The sequence below is a fragment of the Nannospalax galili genome, unplaced genomic scaffold (genome assembly GCF_000622305.1).
Source record: "Nannospalax galili isolate Female #2095 unplaced genomic scaffold, S.galili_v1.0 scaffold662, whole genome shotgun sequence".
NCBI classification, from domain to species: Eukaryota; Metazoa; Chordata; class Mammalia; order Rodentia; family Spalacidae; genus Nannospalax; species Nannospalax galili.
In genome coordinates, this window is record NW_008347190.1 from 430,608 (window position 1) to 453,784 (window position 23,177).

The 23,177-nt window shown below is 48.3% G+C and overlaps 1 protein-coding gene across 2 annotated transcripts in view; it reads right to left on the bottom strand.

The window, feature by feature from the left end:
* Window positions 1-258: 258 nt before the first annotated feature.
* The window catches only part of Zfat (zinc finger and AT-hook domain containing), a 185,856-nt gene continuing 162,937 nt past the window's right edge, over window positions 259-23,177 (bottom strand). For both annotated transcript variants that reach the window (XM_017800788.2, XM_008843705.2), the window contains exon 15: window positions 259-1,113. In XM_017800788.2, the coding sequence (XP_017656277.1) occupies window positions 874-1,113 (240 nt within the window). In that variant the 3' untranslated portion in view covers window positions 259-873. The remainder of the gene's footprint in view (window positions 1,114-23,177) is intronic.

The following is a 23,177-nucleotide window of genomic DNA, read 5'->3' on the forward strand; positions in this document are numbered from 1 at the left end:
ACAGCATTTCCTTTCATTCACATGGACAGAGCACTGCTGCTGCTTGGCTGGTTGGTGATCAGAGATTCGGCACTGGGGACAGAGATTAACCCCAGAGACATGACCCTGAAGCCAACCTAAGAGAGGAGGGCATCACCAGCAGCAGGACAGAGCCTGGGTCTAAGGCAGGTCCTAGCCCAATCTTGACATGGGTGGGATAAATGAAACCCACCCAAGAAGGGCAAAGAACACGGCAGGGAACTTGTATTCCACCCACCTCACCACAGAATGGGAGGTGAAGGGAGAAAGTGCATTTATTTCAAAAGCAAAAGAATTCCAAGCTGGGCCCCTGTGATGGGGAAGTGGTCACTCACTTGTCCCAATGCCCCTGCATCGAGGAGGGTGGGGCTCGGTGGAAAAAGCCAGGGCAGTCCCACCCATCCCACCAGGTGGTGACTCAAAAGCCATAAGGCCACTTGCTGTATGGTGTCTCTCCCCTTTGCCTACCGCACAGTGGGCCCAGACGAGGATGAGCACCTGGAGGGTCAGGGACTGAGGTTGTGATCAGAGAAGATGCTGATTGGGGATGGGAGTCTCTGGACCCTAAAGCAAGGGAGGGGCAGGGCAGAGTTGATGTAAAGGTCTTCTGGAAACAGAGGATGCTAGGTCAGAGGTGGGAATCTGTGCTGAGGACTGGGGTTCTGTATTGCTGGTGATACACTGGCCCCGACCACCCAAAAGACAGTGTGGAGAATACCTGGGCCCCTGAGCAAAAAAGACAAGGACAGTGTTACTCTGCAGGCTTGGAAGGCTGGGTGGCCTCCTTGCCCTGGTATTCCCAGTGACCAGGAAGCCTAGCTGCCGCCCTATGCCATGCAAGGAGGCTGGGATCCTCTAGAGTTCCGGGGCTGGCTGCTCCCCAGCCTGCTCCTCCATGGGCTGCACGGCCTCCTGCACATACACGATGAACTCCGAGGCCTCCCCGCCCTGCGTGTACACGGTCACGGTCTCGATGCCCTCCACATCATCAGAGGATACCACCAGATGGTGCTGCTCGGCCAGCTCCACCGAGGCCTGTTGGAGCGCCTCCTGGATCATGACTGTGTGGTTGGAGCTGGGTTCCTCATCAGTGACCTGGGAAAGCAAGAGAAAGGTGACACAGGTCCAGTACCAATGACAAAACCAGAACTCTGCAGAGCAAGGTTGTCCGCCCTGCACACAATCTTCTCAGCAGTGCTGAGCTACCTCATACATACCCATGTCATGGAAAAGGGCAGTTATGGCTCCATGACACATAGTGACATGTTTAGGGTCCCTTCCATGGGCAAGAGGTGGGACCCAGGTTCACAGCCCACACCCAAACTCCTTTCCTGAGGCCACGCTGCCTCCTTGGTCTTCCATGAGGTCTCAGGTCACTAGCTTGAGGGTTGGAAGGCACTGTAGGGATCACTCAGGTGGGAGGCTCCTAAAAATGTGCAGCTGGCCCATTTGGTACTGCTGAAGAGGCTAGGTTCCTGCCTGCAGGATCTGCCTCCACATACTCTGGGCACTCTACCCTGCATGCAGCCATCCAGCAACACCGATACCCTAGCCATTCTGGGGAGGCTTGCTGTGTTGGGCAGGGTGGGGGCAGGGAGGGGACTATCTAGTAGTGGAGGGCACCAGGTGAACTCTACACCAGGCCTTTCTTGGTATCTCTAAGATGGCAGAGTCCAGGTGAGGCCAAACTGCAGCCAAAGCTAAGGTGCCATGACCCTGACTCTGGGTTGTTTGTAATAACAACCATCGTTGACCTGAGAAAAGGAGTGAAAGGCATAGCCAAGGCTTAGGAACAGGAGAGAGCAGACTGCAAAACTGAAGAAGAATGCACAACAGTCCCAGGAGGATGGCAAAGGGCTGGTGTGCAGGACCTCAGGCTATGGTAGATGTTGGCATGGCCATCCTCTCTCAGGAGTCATCCTCCCTTGAGTGGCAAGGACGAAGTGCTCCACCCTGCACACTGGGCAGGTGCGAAAACTGGGCAAGACATTCCCTACAACCCTCCGCTTATTCATCTGAGAAAGAGGGAATGGTGTGCCCACCTCAGAAGAGGACCAGGAGAATCACAGGAAACTACATGCAAACTGGGTGCTGACTTGCACCACTGTCTTCTGACATTCATTCATTCACACATTTTCTTAAATACCTTCTGTCAGAATCTGGGATACCAGTTAGTCTCTCATTTGACAAAACTTCCATCACATTTTTGGCTACCACTAACTATAATCTCCAGGAAGGCAGGAACACCGTGTGTCTTGTCACAACTATTTCCCAAGAGCCAAGACAGATGTCTGGTACACAGTGTCAGTATGTATTGAATGCTGATCTACTGGTCCAGGCACTGTAGCGGGTGCTAAGACAGCGACACAGTACAAAGCCAGTCCCCAGGATCTCAGGACTGATGAGGAGGCACCAAGAAAAACACGACTGCACTGGAGAAGACTTCAGGGTCCCGGGCAGGAGTGCGGTGGGCTCCAGGCAGGTGGACAAAGGGAAAGGATGCCCAGGGTCCCGGGCAGCTGTGGGGTGGGCTCCAGGCAGGTGGACAAAAGGAAAGGATGCCCAGGGTCCCAGACAGGTGTGTGGTGGGCTCCAGGCAGGTGCACGAAGGGAAAGGATGCCCAGGAGATGAGGGGTATGGGGACTTTGCTCAGGCAACCGAGAGAGTGCCCATTCATGACATTCCTGACTCTTCTCTGCCCATGACTGAGCATGGTAGGTGCTTCCTACTGTCTGCCCTGCACATCCCAGGCCAGAGCCACACTTTCTAGCTTGAAGGGTCTCATGTCAGCCCTGCAGGTACTGAAGCTGCCTAAGGAGGAAGGGCTATGTCAAAAGGTAGGGTACGTTCAGTTCAGAGAGCATCAGTCAAGACATCTGTAGGTAGAATCCAGACACTGCAGTGTTGGTCCTAAAAGGTAACTGTGGGTGACAGAATCCCCCAGAAGCTGTCGAGCTATTCAAAGAGGAAACTGCTAGGTCTGTTGAGCCTGGTTCTTTTTTTTTTTTTTTTTTTAGAGTGAACCAAAACTTTTATTTCCCTTCTTTTACTGATTGTTTCTACTTCATTTCTCTGGGAAGATGTACCAGGAACCAGGACTGTAGAGGTAAATATTGATTTATTTTGAAAGACAGTATCTGGCAGGAGATTAGAAAAAGGGAAGAATGGATGATATATGCCAGGGTCTCAGGACGCCCACATGTGCAAACAAGAGAGCATGCTCTAGGTAAGCAGGTAAGCATGATGATATCATGTGACAAGCAGCAGGTGAGATCCAGGGTGAGGTCAAGTGATAGGTGAGTGTCAAGGCATGCTCAAAGACATGACAGAATTATTTGGATAAGGTGATTGTTATCAAAGTTGTACCATAAAATGTAGGAATACTGACAGAAAATTTTCACTAATCCAAACCTCTTGTCCTTTTAACAACTCTAACGCCACATGCCTAAGTATTGGGATTGAAGTCCTATACCAAAGATGAGAACTACCCTGCCCATCTCTGAGGTACAGACTAGAGCCCTGGTACCCATGACAATGTAATGAGCATAAGCACTAAGGCAGCCCCAGGTGAAAGTGGGGGTCCGCAGATAACAGAGCATGGCCACTGCCCACAGACATGGGTAGGAGATGGGAAAACTAGGGGGCTGGTTTACAGAGGCAGTGCTGGTCACAAAGAGACCATGGTGAGAAATGACATAGCAGGCAGAACATGGTGAGCAAAGGCCAAAGCTGTATCCAAAAGCCCTACAGAGACCACTGGTCACCTCCCAGAATTCCCCTGCCCCCTTCACTCTATGCTGTGAATGCCACTGATGTATCACTTTCATAATCACTACCCTTGTGACTATTTCCACAAGGCCGCACCAAGCTCAGTTCCCATTCCCCTCAGATCCAGGATTCCCCACCACTCTTCAACTGCTCATGAACCCTGCAGGATTCTGTGGTCTCCATCCTCAACATTCCCTCTGACCTTCATCCTTGCAGACTCGTCCACACCGGACTGAACAGGACTGCAGCCCCCAAGGCTCCAGAGTACGTGACCTATGTGCATGCAGGGGTTCTCAGAGACAGAGGTCCCACTGTGCACAACTAGGGCTGTGCACAGTATGGCAGAGTGAAGGTTGGGGACAAAGTGCAGATGAAGTCTGAAGTGACATTTACAGCCAGATCTTCAGGAGGTCTGAAGAGCTTTGGCCAACAGCAAGCAGACTGAGTCTTTATTTTACAAAGGAAGACAAGAGGTTTCCAAGAAGGGACCTGCCTCATCCCGTCTGTGGCATGTGATGAGTCTAAACTTGCTCATCTCGGGCAGACTCCATGAGGACTGTGCTCCTGTCAGGGTCCTAAATATTTGCATCTGCTTTGCCGCATAATCTTTTCTAAGCATTAAGTCCATTTAAGAGCACTCTTTCTCCATCTGTTTTGTTTCGCTTCTTAAACTTCAGGCTTGTCCAACAAAACCCAGCACTACATTTACCCACTAATTCTCATGATACAACACAATTGGTTGGGCTTATGTCACCACCAAAGGCGATAGAGATGATAGTAAATGAGCATTTCACAGAAGACTTGCCACAGGCTTGCTGCTGAGTTAGCACAGGTGGAGTAAGACGTGTCTGCTGCATCTTTGTTGTCACTGAGCATCCTAAACATACCTGATGCCAACTTGGGGTTCCCAGCGTCCATGTGCTGCCTGCTGGTACACCTGTTTCACACACTCAGGAGTTCCGTGTGTGGCTCTGAGAGACCTGCAGAAGCTGCTTGCACAGCTCTGACCCTGGGAAGGCTCGCCTGTGAGTACCTTATCCAGGGGACAAGCAAGGGGGAGGCTGCTGCTGTACAGAAGCGTTCATGAAACTTCCATGGGGTGCGCCATGCATTCCAAGTGTCACATGATCACATCCACTTTCCCACCAGTTTTGTAAGCCATGCCCTTCCTGCCCTGCCCCCGTGGAAGCCAATCGCTATCTGGCATTTGCAGTTTACTGAACACTTTCCCAGGCATCACCCCAACTGCTCATCCATACTGCAACTTGGGCATATCTGCTCCCTCTTCACAGACAGGATCACTGAAGCTCCTACCAACCCAGTGACCCATCTAGCCATGCAGTTCACAAGTAGCAAAGGCTCATCTGGGTCTACATGATCCTCAGTCTAGAGTTCCTCCTCGGCTGGTGCAGTGTGACAGTGACTAAAGGCATCGTACACTACAGACGGACAGGGTTGAATTATTCTCTTTAGCCATCAGAGGCAGACAAAGGTTAGCTGTGCAGCTCTTACCATTCTCTTTGTTCAAAATGATCACTTTAGTCGCTTAATCTATTATCACAGGCTTAAAATTGTTCTTTGCAGCAGAAATAATATGGCTTTCACGGTGTCATTACCCCCTGAGATGGATACTCCATTTTCCCCAAATGCTGTATCTAACATGTCTTTCAGCTAAATTATTAGCAGCACAGATAGCGTAATAGAAAACCTTAACCCAGGGGCCCGTACAATTATTCACTGATCAGATCTATGCTCTGCACTTCTGCTCAAGTGTTCTGGAATCTGGATGAGACCCTGGGAGTGACCTGAGCACTTGGCAGCTCTAGCAATGCCTGGACAGCAGCATCCTGTGAGGATCCTGTCTCTGCCCTCATCCCACCTAGTCCATTCTGAAGCTGGAGGGAGGTTCGTGGGATGCCATGTGATCCAAATGCCTCCAGTTGCTGCCTCCTAGTTTCCACATTCCTCTCCTGTCTTTTTGTCTCCTTCGGCTCCCCTCTCTACTTTCTACATAAGATCCATCTCTAGCAGCTTAAATGTTTTCTTTCCTAAACTACAAAAAGAGTCCTGGAATGTTCTCTCATTCACAAAGCCCTCCTTGAGGAAGACGCAGCCCTGTGTCACACTCCTTCAGGGCTATGTGGCCCTGCATGGGCTTTGTGTTACAATCTATCTCCGAATTCTCCCCGTAAACCTGGAGCATCACGGGAACGAGAATAGCACTGAGGCACTTGGCCGCTGGCAGGGCCACTTTCAGAAGATGAACAGGTGCTAGGGACAGCCCCAGAGCCACGTACAGGCAGAACCTGGAGGAGCTAAGGAACCCTATGGAGCAGCCACATCCTCCAGGACCAGGGGCTGCCTGTCCTTGTTCAAACCCTGCTGAGAGGGGCCCACGTTATGATGCACATGCAGGGAAGACAACATACTGCCCATGGAGGGGAAGTCCCAAGGTTTCCAAAGACTCAAAGAGGAATACAGGCTGACAGCACAGAAGGCCACAGTGCAGGATAGAGTGGGAGCAGATTCCAGATGTCCTGACTTTGGGTTTGTAAAACTCATTCCCCCACTAGGTGATTTCATACCCTCTACAGAGCAGTCTAATTACCAGGAGAATAAAGCCAATGAGCCCAGTGCCACCTAGCCAGGGGATCATACTAGCCCTAGAATTACTGAGCAAAGAAAGCAGCCAGAACACTAAGTGTTGAAGACATGCAAATACAGCTCTGAGCTTCTGCAATCACCTGGTATCCTCGCTGTGAAGGCTGACAAACAGTCTGCTAAGAACAGTTAATGCCTGCTGTGCAGATGCTGGCTCAAACATATTTGTATCATACTACTCACGCCTCACAACACCCTAAGGATCTTAGTACCCAAGCCTCAGAGAGAGTGGCACTGAGGGGAGGATGAGAAGCTGCTTGTGGGGACCTACCCACCCCATCCATGGATGGTCCAGTGTAGGCTGTAGCCACATCCAGGTACCCATGCCTCTGATGGACAAAGCAACCCAGGCATCTGCACAGGACTGAGTCAAGTTGGCCAGCAGTGTAAGGGCCACCTCCCACACTCTTCCTGATTCTCCTATAAACCTCCTGCATAGGACTGAAGCACAATCTCATTTCACATTATACTGTCTGTTTAGTAAGAATACACTGAGAAGTTCCTCTGTCACAATGTCTCATGCCTCAGGAAAAGATGTCCACAAACATGCCCAAAGGTTGCACAATAGGGAGTAGGACCATCTTCTGACAGCATGGCCCCCTGGACTAGGCAGTGCCCTGCCCTGCATCCTTAACAACCCAGCCAGGATAAATGTGAGGGGGTATCTTGTCCAACAGGAAGACCATAGCTAAGAGGTGGCCCACGGGAAGCCTGCAGAGGGCACTTCTTCCTGGAGGCAGCACTTGACCTTCAACTCATCATTCCCCAACTCCCCCTTCAATCCCAACCAGAGCACATATCCTTCTGTTTATGACACTGCACCCAAATCACAGCTTCCTGGGACATCGAAACAGCCCTGAGATACAGCCAAGGACACAGAAACACGAAAAACAAAGACTAATTAAGAGAAGAAAAAGCTGTAGCTCATGGCTGAATCCCACAGAGGCTGCGATGAAGAAAGGGGAAGCTCGTACGAGCTGGGTATTGATAGGCGCACTCTTTAAACCCTACAGAATGTAATGAATAGCACACATCTGCGTCACACCTTTCACCCAAAGCTTTCAAAACACTGTGCAAATAAGTTCCTGGCACCAGATTCCCACACACCTGCACCAGGGGCTCCTGACCACATTTGCATTTTGTTGTCTCCTAAACAAAGTTTAAGCTCAGTCCCAATGCAGCATTAGAACTGCCAGGCTGTTGACAGGGAAAGCTGGACCCAGCATGTTATGTGAACTTGGCTCTGGGCACATAAATAGATGATGATTAAAGGAAGATGAAAAATTCCTTAGCTGGTCCACAGGAAAAGAAACCAGAATGATACACAGTGGGAAGGCATTTATCACACACTTTGTTTTAAACTCTGAATGAACAAACCAGCAGCACAGTTCCATTTACATGCTACCCATGTGCCTAAGCCTGAGGCCCTTGCACACTCTGGGAAGGTGGCTTCACTTCAGGGAGCCCGGCTGAAGTGTCTTGTCAGGACTGGGACCGTCATTTGTGCCTTTCTGGACATAGAAAGTCCGGTTCACGGTTGTTGCTGGCACCACTGGGAACCTCTGGCTTCAAGCATTCATCACATCTCATTTCATTTTTAAATAACTAGAGCCAGTTTCCTACTCATTAAACCATGTCTTGGAGAACAGCTCCCTCTCTCAAGGTGGCTTAGTGTCCATGGCAAGGAGGGTACCTGGGGCTGTAGTCCAGTAAATGAATGGAGACACCATTACTTATCCCCTCCCACTGGCACTCCTGTTGCTCAGGATTGGTCCTCAAAACCTGCTGGGAGCCATATGATAGGGAGAGGCATGTGGGACTCTAAATGCCAGCAGCAGGACTCAACATGTTTAAGACCATCAACAGAACATAAAGAGCATCCATCATGGGCAGGGCAGTGATGTTGCCAGGCATGGGAGAGGCAGAGACTCTAATTCTCACAAGATGAGCTAGGTGTGTCTGTAAAGAAAGGGTGGAAGAAAGGAAAGACAGGTGACTTTGCATATGTTGTATCCCAGGGGCCTGGTTCCTCCAAGGGGTGGGACCTGCTGTGGAGAATTGACTGAGGAGAGTTAGCCATGGAGGGAGGGGCTTCTGGGCACCATATTGGGACAGGAGCTGTTACCAGAGTGCAGCAGCCAGGCGTGAGAATGGAATGGCCCAGCATTTACTGACCTGGAGCAAGACTATGGGCCCATGGGGCGTGGGGGAAAGCTAGTGGTGACTATGGGGGGCTGCAGGAGTGATGTGGAATGGCGGACTCTGAGCTGCTGCTCAGAGCTGGGCACCAGGTGTTTGTTTCTTTTTGAGTCACTCCTTCCCCCACAGTATAAACTATAATAAATTCACATAAAAATAAGCCATATGGTTTCTCTGATAGCGCAAAAGACCCTGAGAGAATGCGGGTGACAAAATTGGCATAGTTGGCAGGATGGCGCTAGAAATGACAAACTGTGGAAGTTTGGAAAAAGCTAGAGAGCTGATGGTGACACTGATGTGGTTTTTACAATGGATTATAAAATCTGTAACTAAAAAGAGGCCAGCCATGCAGAAGTGTGGGCCACAGCTGTGTTGTAAATGTGGGGGTATGTTGCAGGTATGTTAAGATTTGTTAAAGGTTGTCCAGAGGCTAAAAAATCTTTTACCAGCTCTGCACACAAAGGGAGAACCCAGAGCACCCAAAGAGGTGACGTGGCCACTTTGCATAAAAAAACTGTGTCCCAGGCGGGGAAGCTGAAAAGGCTACAGAGGTCCTGGCAGATCCAGTTACAGAGTTTGAGAGAGAAAAAAAGCTGGACATTTTAACTTGTGTAAGGTCCAAAGACTCAGAGAAAAAGACAAATAATAGTAAAAAAAAAAAAAAAAAAAAAAAAAAATTAAAAGCCTGGATTGGCTGGACATGGTGGTACATGACTTTAATCCCAGCCCTCAGGAGGGAGCTAACAGTGCTGTAGCTAGGAAATACACCACCACTGGAACTGTTAAAACTAGGAAAGACTTACAGTCAAGCAATCAAAAATCCCCTAGCCATGTGGCTTGTGAGAGTATGGGATATGGGAGTAAATGACTTCAGTCTAAGTCCTTCAGAAGCTTCACAGCTGAGTTATATAACTACCCATCCGTCCTTACGATATAGGCTGTTCAACCTAGGCCAATGCAGGGGGGAGCAGTCCTTAATGGGATGGCTGGTTGAAGGCATTAAAGGTACATGGTCATTACCAAGAGAGACTAACATGATTAGCAGGGGCTGGAGGACTTTAAAGGAAGGGCAGGCATTACTGAGAGAACTAGGAATGAGAAAAGCAATATATGATGTTCAGTTCACTGGGCCAGATAAGACTGTGTTCACCAGAGATATGAAAGAAAGATTAATTCAGCTGGGACCTCAAGAATGGTATGGCGCTTTAATGGTTTTGCTAAGCCCTTTAATAGGACAGGATCTGTACAAAGTGAGAGAGGCTTTAGCAGATCTAAGTGACTCTGACCAATGTGTGAAACGTGTCTGTAGAATAAAAGAACACCCTACAAGAGATATAAAAAAGACCAGACAGAATGGTCTGTTTGGGTTACTCGAAGACAAATGTGACAAGACTTATGTCAAGCCCAAATTCCAAGAAAAAAATTGATAGAAAACCAAATTCAATACTAATGAGTTTCTGGAAGGCTTTAAAACCAGAACAGTTTACAAAAGGTATTCAAAGGATAAAAACTGTCCGAGGGATGGTTAACAATCCCCAAGGATTAAATAAGATGCATTTCTCTTTTGATATAGGCTATACTAGGGGTGGAAGCAGTTTTTCCCACAAGGTTCTCCCCCGGCAGCCTGGTGTGGTCAATGGAGAAATGACAGATATGGCTACAGTCAGATATGGGTAGACCCAGGGCCTGCCTGACTCAGGGAACCAACAGGTTTAGCGGGGACAGGAGAAAACCCCTGCCTCGTTAGCCCAGTGCAGAGTCAGACAACTGGAGCCAACATCTGTAAGTGTATCAAGAATAAAAGAATACAAAGAGATTTCATGTAAAATCCCCCAAGTGCAAAATGACTCCAAAGGGATAACTAAAGATGGCAAAGAGTTAACCAAATTAATGCCTCGTACCCATGCTATGGTACCTAACAAGGGTCTATGGATTGATTTAATATATAATGTTAAGTTTCCTTTGAGTGTTTTACAGATGTGAAACCCGTTTAAAAGATACCTGAAGAAGCAAAGGCCAGCAGGAGCTGTAAGATTATTGGGAGTTTTATGGTTGGGTAAGATGAAGACAGAGACTCCAAAACTATAAAACTGTTAAGAAATTCTACCAGGGGTGAGTTGCCCCACTATGAGCTGTTGGTCAGAGAGATCCTAGAGATCCTCCAATTCACCAAGGCTATTGCCATTAATGTTGGTTGTACACTAGAAAGGTCGGTAAGGCCATGTTGCTGAAGACACTGCTGCATGTTGTGAGTGCAGGAGAAGAAGAGATGGAGCTGAGACTAAGCCAAAAAATTCCACTCCACTGGATGGATGGATGGATGACGTTCATATTGCCAGAAGGCGCTATGCAGATGGTTGGTGAAGAAAAGATCCCCTATGATTCTACTCAACAATGGACCCCGTGTACTGCACACTATGGACATGCCAAGCAATGCCTACAAGTGCAATAATCGCTCAACCAACATATGTACAACTGATAAATTTCTAATTAGATAAGGCCCTCTCCAAGGGGTGGAACATACTTCTGGTGCTATAGACCAGGCCAACGCCTTGTGTCGAGAAAGGCTACAGGCCCTAGTGGGGAAGCCATCACAAGTATACTGTTTAATGAATATAGTACATCTACTGGGATATCTTCTAGGCATTTGTATTTACATTCATTTTTCTTTAAATGTGTCTATTTCCTTCCATTTGTCTTTATAGTAGAATAAACCCACTGAGATAGATCAATGGCCATGGCTTAAAGACAAATAATGGGGAGACCCAAGAAGTCATTATCTTGCCATGACAAAAGAGAGATCACCCTATATCTGTCACCCCCTCCAAGGCTCGGGGACCTTAGTGGAAGATTGACAGAAAGATTGTACGAGCAGAGGAAAAGGGTGGAGTGTATCCCAGGGGCCTGGTTCCTCCAAGAGGCAGGGCCGCTGTGGAGAATTGACTGAGGAGAGTTAGCCATGGAGGGAGGGGCTTCTGGGCACCATCGTGGGACAGGAGCCATGACCAGACTGCAGCGGCCAGGCGCAAGAATGGAACAGCTCAGCCTTTACCAACCTAGGGCAAGACTACAGGCCCATGGTGTGTGTGGGAAAGCTAGCAGTGACTATGGGTGGGCTGCAGGAGCAATCTAGAATGGAGGGCTCCGAGCCATGTCGCAGAGCTGGGCACCAGGTGTTTGCTCCTTTGTGAGTCACTCCTCCCCCATGGTATAAACTATAATAAATTCACATTAAAAATATGTTATATGGTTTGTCTGATAGCAAAAGAGACCCTGAGAGAACTCAGGCAACATATGTGTACATGGATGTGCATATATAAGCAAGTGTTTACATATATTTGCAATATGTATACATGGGTATATATTTACATAGGGATGTATTTATATATGCCCAGGTGTTTATACACATATGTTCATCTATTTGTATATGCATGCAAACGTGCAGGTGTATGGGCATGTATATCTAAGTGAGTCTTGTATATGTCTATGTGCATATACGGGTATGGGTATACTATATTTTTATACATGTGCATGGATATGTGCATGGTTAATGGATGTTTGCATATATGCATGTTTGTGTGCATGCATGTGTGTATGTGTGGGCATGATTTTCTGCATTCCCACATGTGGGGCTGTCCTGCTATCTGCATCTTTAAATTTCTAGGGCCTGCAGTAAGAAATCTCTTTGTGTACATTGCCTTTTCTTTCCTGCCCCCATCTAATGACACTGCGTGCTCCCTGTGTCACTTCTGTTAATGATGGAAGCAGGCAGGCCCCCTCACGGTTTGCAGAGTTTGGGGGTCCCTAAGCCCACTGAATTCCTTACAGCTCTGTGAGGAATGTGGAAAGGCAGAGAAGATTCCCATCATACCTTGTGGACAGTGGTGGCTCACCCCAGTTTATAGATTCCCTCAGCAAACAGGTGATCCATTATTTAAAGCCAAATCTAAGGGCTCCAAGGCCATGATCTTTCTCATGGATCCTCTTTAGTGGTCTTAGTTTCCTGTAACTGCAGAATGGAGTGCAGGTTCTCCTTGAAGCCTTCCTGCCCTGCTCCTCTTTCCCCTGCCTCCTCACTCAACTACACAACCTGAATATACACACTCCCTCTTGCCTCTGGACTTCACCCTTGTGGCTCTACCTGCCTCATCCACCCTTTTCTTGAAGATTCTCTTGACAATGGGAATACCAGTTTGTGTTCTCTTTTATAAGAAGTCCCTCAGGCCACTTGAGCTCATGTTTCCTCACAACCTTGTGTTGACACCAGCCATATGTTCACTCAATGGGGTCCCAGCTTTTCATTGAGACTCCTATGAGAAGCACAGCCTGCCATGCTATCTCTGCCTGCCAGAGCGCAGGCATACTTGGCCAACATGAACAGTGCCTCCATTTCTCAAACACATCACAGAGTAAAGAATACACAGTGCACATCACCTAAGGAACATGCTTAACTCAATGGGGCCGAAAGCAATCAAGAAACCAGAAAGCTCTAAAGTCAGGGAAAGGTCTGGAGGGACAGGACTGGCATTGGGCTAATAGAAGAGAAGGTGTCACTTTCCTCACCTGGACCTAAGACATGGAGTGACACCAGCCCTTGCTTTGCAAGGCAAACAGGAAGTGGCTTCTGTGCTGACATACCCAAAAATGGTGAGGCAGTTACTGATTAAGCTGTTTATGATAAGTCACCTACTCTCTGCTTTGAATATCACATTTCTCATAGGCCGAATCCCCATATGCTGCAGATCACTTATGGGGCCTCTTCTGTTTGAGAGTCAGAACATGCCAGATACTCTGCTGAGCCTGGAGACAGGACCATGAGAATCACCTGGCCCCTGGCTCGCAGGGGGCATGGGAATATTTTATCTTGGAAAGCCAACATACAGTGGAGTGGAAGGGAAGTAGTTGGCAGTCAGGGAGCCTCAGCTCATAACTCTGTCTTGAACACAGTAGGAACTGCAGAAATCTGAAGACTGACAAGAAATGAGCAATGCAGGGAAAGAGCAGGCAGGAGAGCACAGCACAGCAAATGCCCAGCAGCCCAGTGCAATAAATCAGTACAGATGGGGCATAGCGTGTGCCAGGGGAAGAGATGGAGAAAAAGGAAAATGATCTGGCAGGACACAAAGAGCCAAATCTTGAGGAATCTTATGGGGATTTTAATGGGGCTACAATTAATGAACACCTCTCTCCACTAGACAGAAGAAACAATCAGAAGTCCAGGACACATTCCCGCTAGATTCAGAGTGTTGATGTGATGTGAAGGAGGACAGAATGGAAAGATAGAGGTCAAAGGTCAGGGACAGGCTAGAATTCATGCAAGGCAGCAGGGGCCAGAATATCCAAGTGGCTATGGAAAGCATGGACACACTGGGGTGCTCCATTGTCAGCACTTCCACCCCACCCCGCTCCCGCTCCCATAAGGTCCTCAAGCTGAGCCCTTCTGGGCCTACCTGGACCACCACTCTAATTCACCACCTCCTACATATGCATCCTGCATAGGCTCTGACAGAACCCGGTCTCCCTGGTCTCTCCTCTCTAGTCTCTTGCCTCACTGGACTCTCTATGCAGCTCTCCTCATCTCCTTCCTACCAACATCCTGCTCAGACTCTACTGCTTTTTCCTCCTCCTCAGCACCCAGCGCAGGCATCCTCTCTGTCTACATCCCTTCTACATCTTGGCTGGTGTCATGACTTTCCCATTTCAATTTCTAGTCCACGCCCCTCTCATTAAATTCAAACATGGCAGCTTATTCCCCACGAGACATGTCCATCTGGGTGTCAACTATCATTTCCAAGCTAGAAGAGTAGAGACAGGGCTATTCACTTCTCAAATCCGGAAGCTCCTCCCTGCCTCATCATCTGAGCAGGAGCACCACCACTCTCCCACTTTCTAAACCAAAGGCTCAGGAACCATCCCAACTGACTTAGCTTCCAAACACTCCATGTCCAAAGCATGAGCCTGATCAGCCATCTCTGTGGTGAAGTGCAGCCTGGAGTGCCCCAGATCTACCCTCCTCCACAGCACTCTTTGAGTCCAGGCTGATTCCCACCCTGTGTCTGACCACAGAGTTCTTAATGTCTTAAGAACCCACAACATGAAATCTTGTCCTACCACCTAAAGCCATGAACAGAAGGTGGGAGGTGCTGAATCTCACAGAAGTGCACATGAGGGCAATATGGGACTCTGAGGTGGCACTGAGGCCAATGGGAGCGAATGGTGAATGTGGCTACTGTAAGTCCACGTAGTCTTCATTATGAGCGATGCCAGCCCATGTCAATCTCTTCTCAACTGCCCTCAGCTCTATCTGGAGTGCTCCTTGACCATCTGACTATACATGACTCACTTCTACTTTGCCTCCTTATAGTTAGAACACTGGATCTTTGTTTCCTTTTGCCGTGAATGTGTGGGTATCTGAGGGTAGTAAAAGCAGTTTGACAAAGGGTTTTCCATTCAGTAGGGGCTCTGAATCCATGGGCTAGCCACCCTGTGAGCTGTCAACCACCTGCCTTCCTAGTAGGAGCTGGCCCTGCTACTTACTATCTAGCTCTGTGTGTCACTGGAAGAATGAACTAGGCCTTGGGCCTGATGTCCTCAGAGCCTTTGTCTTGTTACCACCCAACTCTTGCCTGACTGTGTTCTAATGTCCAGTTGTTCCCATACTTAGAGAAATAAGAAAAGAGTGGAATTAGTATTTTATTCCAAGGCCCTTTTACCTCCAAATGCACTGACTCTAGGATATAGACAAAGCTTGTTTACAGACAAAGCTCTACATAACCCAAGAGTGAGGATGAGAAAGGCCTATGGTGGGCCCTTGCATCTAGCACAGTCCCTATGCGCTCTGGGAAGGAGCTTACTGCTTCCAGTATTAGGGATTCTCCACTGTTCGCATTATCGCCAGGCCACTGTTTCCCCAGCATTCTCAAAAGGGAGACAGATCCATTCCACAGGGTCACAGCCATCACATTCTCTGTTACAACCTGGCTTAGGAGTAGAGATGCATGTACTGGAAACCCAAGGAAATTATGAATACAATCCTGAAGTTACTGAGGAAAGAGAAAGGATAAATGAATGTGGTTTATGGAAAAACATCATAAATTTCTAACTCTAGAAACGTATATACAAGACAAAAATGGGGAAAGCTACCTAAAAGAAACTTGTAGAAATATCAAAAGATATTCATAGGCAGGAAGAAACCATTTCAGGTGTCACTGAAGATTTAAAGCCTTTTAAAGGGGAGAGGACTGGAGGGAAGGACGAAGGCTGTGACTCACTCGCACCAGGCAACACATCTTTCACGGAGGGAGATAACACGCTGCCTCCCCACCACCTCACTATTTTTTCCTGTAAAAGACAGCAGATACTTTTCTTTTCAAGAAACACACATCTTGGACACAGTCCACAGCCAAACTGTAATGCCTGCTTGCTAACGGCTACTGCCAGTCCCTACAGAAATCCCCAGGGTCTGAGGTGCTGAACTTTACAGTGGCCATAGATGCCTGTTAGGCACCAGGGCATAGCGAGGCTCTGCTGCAGAGCATGTCACCTGCTCCGTGGACTTGTCCACCCAGATTCCCTGACCCAAGGGGAGTGGGAAGGGCCAACTCTCTGATGTGACAGGGTGGCTTGCCAACAGGAAGACAGTGGTGGGTAGGCTTCCTCCTAGTCTCTGAGCCACAGGTCGAGGACCAAAGGTTTCCATAACGGATGGACTAACTTACCGCACAGCAAACAGAAGACTCATTAGTGCATACTTCACCCTTCTCTATGCCTCCGGAGTCTAAACCCCATTTAGTTTGCCCTGAACAATCACTTGACTGAGAAAAAGGTGATCCATTTCCTATAAAGTATGGCCAATGGGGAAAACAGCATGATGTCTCAGAGAGAGAGAGTGAAGAGAAACAGAGGGGTTCCAGGTGGGACTCACATTACTGTGAGTTGCCATTCCTTATAGGAGGAGGAGCCTGTACCTGGTCCCATCCCAACAAAGATAGACTTCCAACATGCTTGAACCACCTCTGGGCGCTTGGCCCAGGCCTCTCAAAAGGATGTGCACATGGCACATGCTTCGCAGAGGGTGCCCAACAAATATTGAACTGCAGTAGTATAATGTGCAGTAGGGACATGCTAAAGCCCCCCTAAACAGAAGAGTGGCCACAGTGCAGGAGAGGCAGATGGCTTCTTCCTTCTGAGCATCTTCTCATATGTGGACGAGCTTACTATGCACACCATTTTGCTGACCTTTATGCTTGGGTATGTGAGGAACTGCACATCACTGCCAGACTCCTCCCATAGTGCCCTCCCAAGATTAGCAATTTCACACATACATCCCAGAAAGTCTCCGGCACCTATAAGCAACCCTCAAGGTCACACAATGTTTTTATATATCTCTGTAAATCCCTCAGGAGCTAAGATCGTCACCCTACCCACCTAATTTTCACAGCCACCCTAAAGAACCATCTTCGTAGACTCTGCCCTTTCTCACTGTCCACCACTTTCTCAAACAGGTGGGCAGGGGCTGGACCAAGGCCTAGGCCGTGATTCTTTTCACCTTTGTCTGACACCCTGAGTATACCTCTCTGTCATCTGGGAAAGTGCCTGGCATCCTTTCAAGTCAGCTGACTCCCTCCGCTCAGCACTGCTCCCCTTTACTCCTTGTTCTTCCACATGAGGGACCCCAGAAGAACCCTGCTGCAAACCAAGTGGAAAAGGGAAACTGAGCCCAGCAGGAGCCATACCCTGCTCTTCCCTCAATAGCCACCAAGCCACCATGCCGCCCAAGGCAGGAAAACCAGTCTCCTGAGGTTGTAGTGTTTAAATTTGGTTTGAAATATGTTTTGATAACAATACATAATAAATTTAAATCAATCAATATACTTATGATGGCAAGCAGATCTATAAACAACAAAAGAAACTCAACTCCTTCGTATTCTAGGTTCTCGAGGCTTTGACGTTCTTAGGAGCTGACACAGGCAGTTCAAGATTGGGTGCTGAAATGTCCAGACACACAACTCCCAAATGCACAGGGTCACTTCTCTTAGCTCTTTTATTAGGGAAGACTGTCCAAACGCGACTCTTTCTTTCAGTCTGGTCTCAGAATCTGTACACCTCTTTGCTTATACATAACCTCTCTAATCCTTTTAATTTTGGCCAGTGCCACTCACCATCAGCCATGCCAAATCAGCCTCTGTTTGAGCCCAGGCAGCTGGAGCAGAGGACTTTAGATCCATGGCTTATAAAGAGTAGGAACATAATGATCACAGTTCTGATAGAACAGTGGCTGAAAGTTCAAGGTCATGGTCCTAGCGTGGCTGGGGGCAAGAGACAGCCCTGGTCACTATGGCAGGTGGCTGGCTTCTCCCTATAGTCCCATGGTGGAAGCAGTGTGAGCTAGCTCTTTGCCTCCTTTGAGATGACACTAATTCCATTCATCAGGTTCCATCCCTAAGACCTGGGCATCTCCCAAAGCCCCGCCTTCTAAGGCCACCACCATGCTGGGAGTTAAATTTCAATAATGCATTCTGAAAGACAGAAACATTCAGTTAGTAATGGCCTCTCCTATGGAGGGCTGCCTCTATAGAAATAACTCCAATGGACTCATCTTGAGGTTGTACAGAGGTCCAGTTATTTTAAGTCATAGCCATGGGTTAATTTAGGTAATAGAATTGTTTGTCTTCCTGGATGAACCACATAACAAGCTCCTAACAAGCTCTCCTAAGAAAGGGGCTGGGGAGGAGCTCAGTGATAGAGCACTCGCCTAGCCTGCACAAAGCCCTGGGTTCAATACCTAGCACTACAAAAGATAAAAACAAATATGCGGCGCTATCTCAGCCCCTGACACTCCTAGTACAGAGCCTAGAGAATGCCTGCTGCTCACTGAATGGAGGCCACCAATAGAGAGACATCCATGGTTGACTTGTACATGAGCTATTCCGTGTCTATAGTGCCAAGATCTAAGATATTATTTTAGGTTTAACATGCACCAAGCACAGGGACAACTGTGTGATTTGCATAATCCATAAAACAGTCATTTAGCCCCACTGGGGAGACACTGTTATTTTACCAGGTTACAGAAGAGGAAACTGAAGCTCAATGAGAAATGCTTTGGCCATTGTGATAGCTCTGAAGTGATAGATGTGGGATTCAAAGCAGCGATCCATGATCACTTGCTACACTACTGGCTGTGCCAAGGGCAGATCTAGCCACTGTGACACACCCTGGTTGACACTCATGTTGCAGATCTTTGTAGAAGACATGCCTCTGGTGCTATCTTCCCATCCACAGCCAGCCTGCAGATGACAAGACTGCTCGGAGTAAGTCATGCTGAAGGCACTCCAGCCCTGTCAGCTCAGCATCCTGGCTTCTAATCGTACATTCGTTATTATGAATACTTATGAAGTCTTGAACTGTGCTAGTCCCTGAGCCAGGTACCCAAGAGCACAGAGACACAGGGGGACTAAACCTCCACCCATTCTCAGATCTTCAATGTAATAAGAACTATGTATGCATACAAACACACTAAGACAAAGCCTGGGACAAAGTCTCTAAGAAGTGGATGGGCAGAAGGGGCTTCCTGCTCTCCCACATTTCACCGGCACCCAGCAAGGAAGGAGAACTTCAGCTTTCTACCTAATTCCACCCCATCAGGGTAGAAGGGACACATTTCTACAGCAAACTCTGAGTGTGGGTGGGACTCCTTCTACAGTGTGAAGGTGGATGTGGAAGTAGCAGTAGCTTCTCATAGACTGTCCATGGTCACCATGCACAGGGTGAGTCTTCTCATAGACTGTCCATGGTCACCACCCACAGGTGGATCTTCTTGTAGACTGTCCATGGTCACCATGCGTAGGGTGGGCCTTATCATAGACTGTCCCATGGTCACCATGCACAGGGTGGGCCTTATCATAGACCGTCCATGGTCACCATGCGTAGGGTGGGCCTTTTCCTAGACTGTCCCATGGTCACCATGCACAGGGTGGGCCTTATCATAGACTGTCCATGGTCACCATGCACAGGGTGGGTCTTCTCCTAGACTGTCCCATAGTCACTATGTGCAGAGTGGGTCTTCTTGCAGGTCATTCCCCATCTACCTCCCTTAGTTACACACAGCCAGGACACAGTGACAAGGAAGACATTGAGGGCTTTTCTGGTCTAAATCGCTGTCCTGGAGAAGCAGGGAGACCACAAATGCCTACAGATTATTATCTAACCACAGTCCTGAGTCAAGGTACTACAGACAAGCCTGAAGTCAAAAACAACACCACACTCTCATCTGACTACACAGTGACTGTATGCACTGTCTATCACTGCCTAATAAACTAAAACAAAGGTAATGGTCCTTCTGCTTCTAATTGTGCAGATATTGACCACTGAGTGGAGATGTTATTTGCTTTATGGACCATGGATTTGATTTGGCTCTTCTGCCACACTTCCTTCATTACAACCCATGCCCCCTAACAACAAACAGCAAGTAGACTCGCTCATCAAATTCACAGGCTCTATAGGACAACACTCATGTGGACTGAGAGATCAACCAAGGGCTTAGTGACAGCTCACTACTACGAGGAGGCCAGGCTAAGCAGACTTGTAGCACACACCCTAGGCAGATTCTATAGCTGGTTCACAGGCCCCAAGGTGGAAATCAGTGGCATAAAAGAGGAAGGGAAGGCACCCAATAGGGTGGTGCATGGTGAACAATGACTCAGTGACTGGAGAGGGAGGGAGAAGAGCACGCTGTGGGGTCAGCTGGGCCAGTGAGACTCTAGTCTAAGTTCATGGGCTTCTCCTCAATTACTGGAGGGTTACAGGAGATGGGAACAGGCATAGTCTGTGATATCACAGACGGCCTGTGATAAGACAGTGACTGCATGTCTAACAAGCTTGCTGATGCCAATGCTACTGTCCTGGGGACCACGTTTTAACTAGTGAGGATGTAGATGAAGGCAGCAGCCATGGAGACAGAGGGAGTATTTGAGGCATGCTGTATAGATAGAGCTCACAGAACATGCCTCTAGGTGAGCTATGGAGGGCACAGGGACCCCCAAGTCCAGAATACACACCAAGTGGCAGCATGATAGTTATGGTTGGGTGAAGGAGAGAAGATTGAAGGGACAGGAAGTGGATAGGTTCTGTTGAAGGGAATTCCTCTGGCCAGGTTGGAGTCTACTACCAAGGGGAAATCCAGAGCAAGGGTCAGCCCAAAGCTGCACTGTATAGAAACAAATCCAAGCAAGGCCACATCATATGTCATCTCTGGCTCCCTCCTGTGAAGGCTAGGACAGCCCTGGCCTCAGCTCCGAATCTGAAACAGACCCTGTAACCTAAGCCACTAGGCACTTCCTGGAGGTGAAGCTGCAGAGGAGAGGGAGCAAACACAACAACCAGCCGGGATGCTGTGGAGCAGGGAGCAGGCACTGAGCACTGAGCACTGAGAGAACCCAACAGTATCACAACTCAAGTGGACTCCTAGCCTCTATGGGTCAACAAGAAAAACAGGGGCTTAGGAAAAGGAAGAGAAGACAGAGCGAAGTCAGCAGACTCTATTCTCAGATTCTGAATATGGCCTCTAGAGAGAAGGGCATGATGGAATAGAGAGAAGCTTCATTCAGTCTCCAGACCATTCCTCGCATGGCCAGAGATGTGTCATGGGAGTTATTTTTACTTTTAAGATTGCACAAAGAAATGGGGTTTTCAGTAACTACAGAGGTATAAGAGGCCTCAGCAAGTAATAAAAGAGCTTTGAGGGGAAGTAACGTGGAACATCAGCTGCCAGAAATTATACCAGGAACAGAACTCTCTGAAATTTTATTTAAGAAGAAAAGGAAGAGGCTGAAAAGGCTAAGGGAGAACTAGGAAGGCCTGCAGAGAGTAAGGGGTTGGCACCCAGTGACAGGGGAGGGCCAGAGGTGAGGAGTGAACTGCCTCTGCACCTCATGCCAAATGCCACAGTTCAGCCACTGCAGAATAAATGCTCTGTAAGAAACATGCAGCTTGAAGGGAAAGAGACTGAAAGAGGGGATAGGAGGGAGCGGACCTTCCCGGGGGTGGGGGTGGGAGTGTTCTGTTGGGAGGGGAGGAGAGAGGGGCACACAGGGGACCATGGGGTGGGTGGGGGAGGAGAGAACTCAGGAGCTTGGGGATGGAGGGAGGCAGGTGTTATGGGGGGAGGGTAGAGATAATGGAGGCGCTTGGACTGGGGAGAGAGGAGAGATCAGTAGAGTTTTGGTAGTGTGGGAAGTCAGAGGGGAGTGTGTTGGCTCGGGAACCCCCTGAGAAATATGCACACAGTGTCTGAACATTAGTGCATATGTATACCTGCAGACTATATGACAAGGAGCACAGCGCCAGACAGGAGAGACCTCCCTTCGAGTGGTTGGTCAGAGTAGCCCAAGAGACTCCCAGAAAAACAAAGGCTATTGCCAGAGCCCCTGGATATCTCCCAGAACTCAAAGGTAAGATCCTACTGCTGAAGACAAGACATACTTCAAACACAGGAAGGACTTGGACCAATGGAGCAGGAACTGACCTGAAAGTCTTCTCCCTGAAGACTAGCTCTCATAGTTCTAGAGGATACTACGCAAGCTACTAAGAGAGACAAATCAATCAATGGTCCAACCCAGTCCTAAAGCCTAATAACCATGACTGGCGCAGCAAACTACTTCCACTGGTGCAGTAGTGGCTCTGTTATCTGGGGGTAATCAACAGTTATCTTATTGGACTTAAGGCCCTCTCAATAAGAGTGAATTCATGGGTGACGCTGTAATTATAGCCAAATATACATGGCTGGGGTGATCACAGATCCTACAGAAAACCCTATCCCTGTCATATCTCCAGACAAATGAAATTTCTTACCATAGGCTAAATATGGATCCTTATATTTACAAACAAGTATACAGTATTTCAGAGACACTTCTTTCTGCAATAAATGGAGACTACTGAAGAATTCTAGAACTGGTCACACACAGAGAATATATGTCTCAGAGAGTCCCAGCCAGAAGTGACATATCTACAATGGAACCTCTAGACCTAAGGTTCACAGAACACAGTAGTGGAGAGAATACTAGTGCCTCCCTCAACTCTTACCAGCAAAGCTCCCTTACACAGCAGAGTGGGATGCACACAGAAAGCAACAACTGGCTCAGTTTTAGAGAATAAGAGACTGAAGAGTGTGTGTCCTTAGATAGGACTCCCATATTAAACCTCACCCACCTATGCCTCAGGAACCATTTTGGAAGAGTGGGCAGAAAGGCTGTAAGAGCCAGGATCGGCCCATGAGCATAGAGAAACAGAGGCTTTCAGGCCACTGAAAACTTGCTCATGTGAACTTGTGGCAATGGTGGCATCGAGCACAGGACCCATGTCAGCTCAATCAGACAAGGCCCAGAGTGGAGCAAGAGAAACCAGCACTGAGCCACCCTAGCCTGGGAACTGCTAGAGACTGATTACTGCTGAAGAGCTCTAGATAGGCTGACTAGACTCCAGTGGATGAACTTGCACCGAAGGACATCTGGGTAAAAATGCTTGACTGGATAGG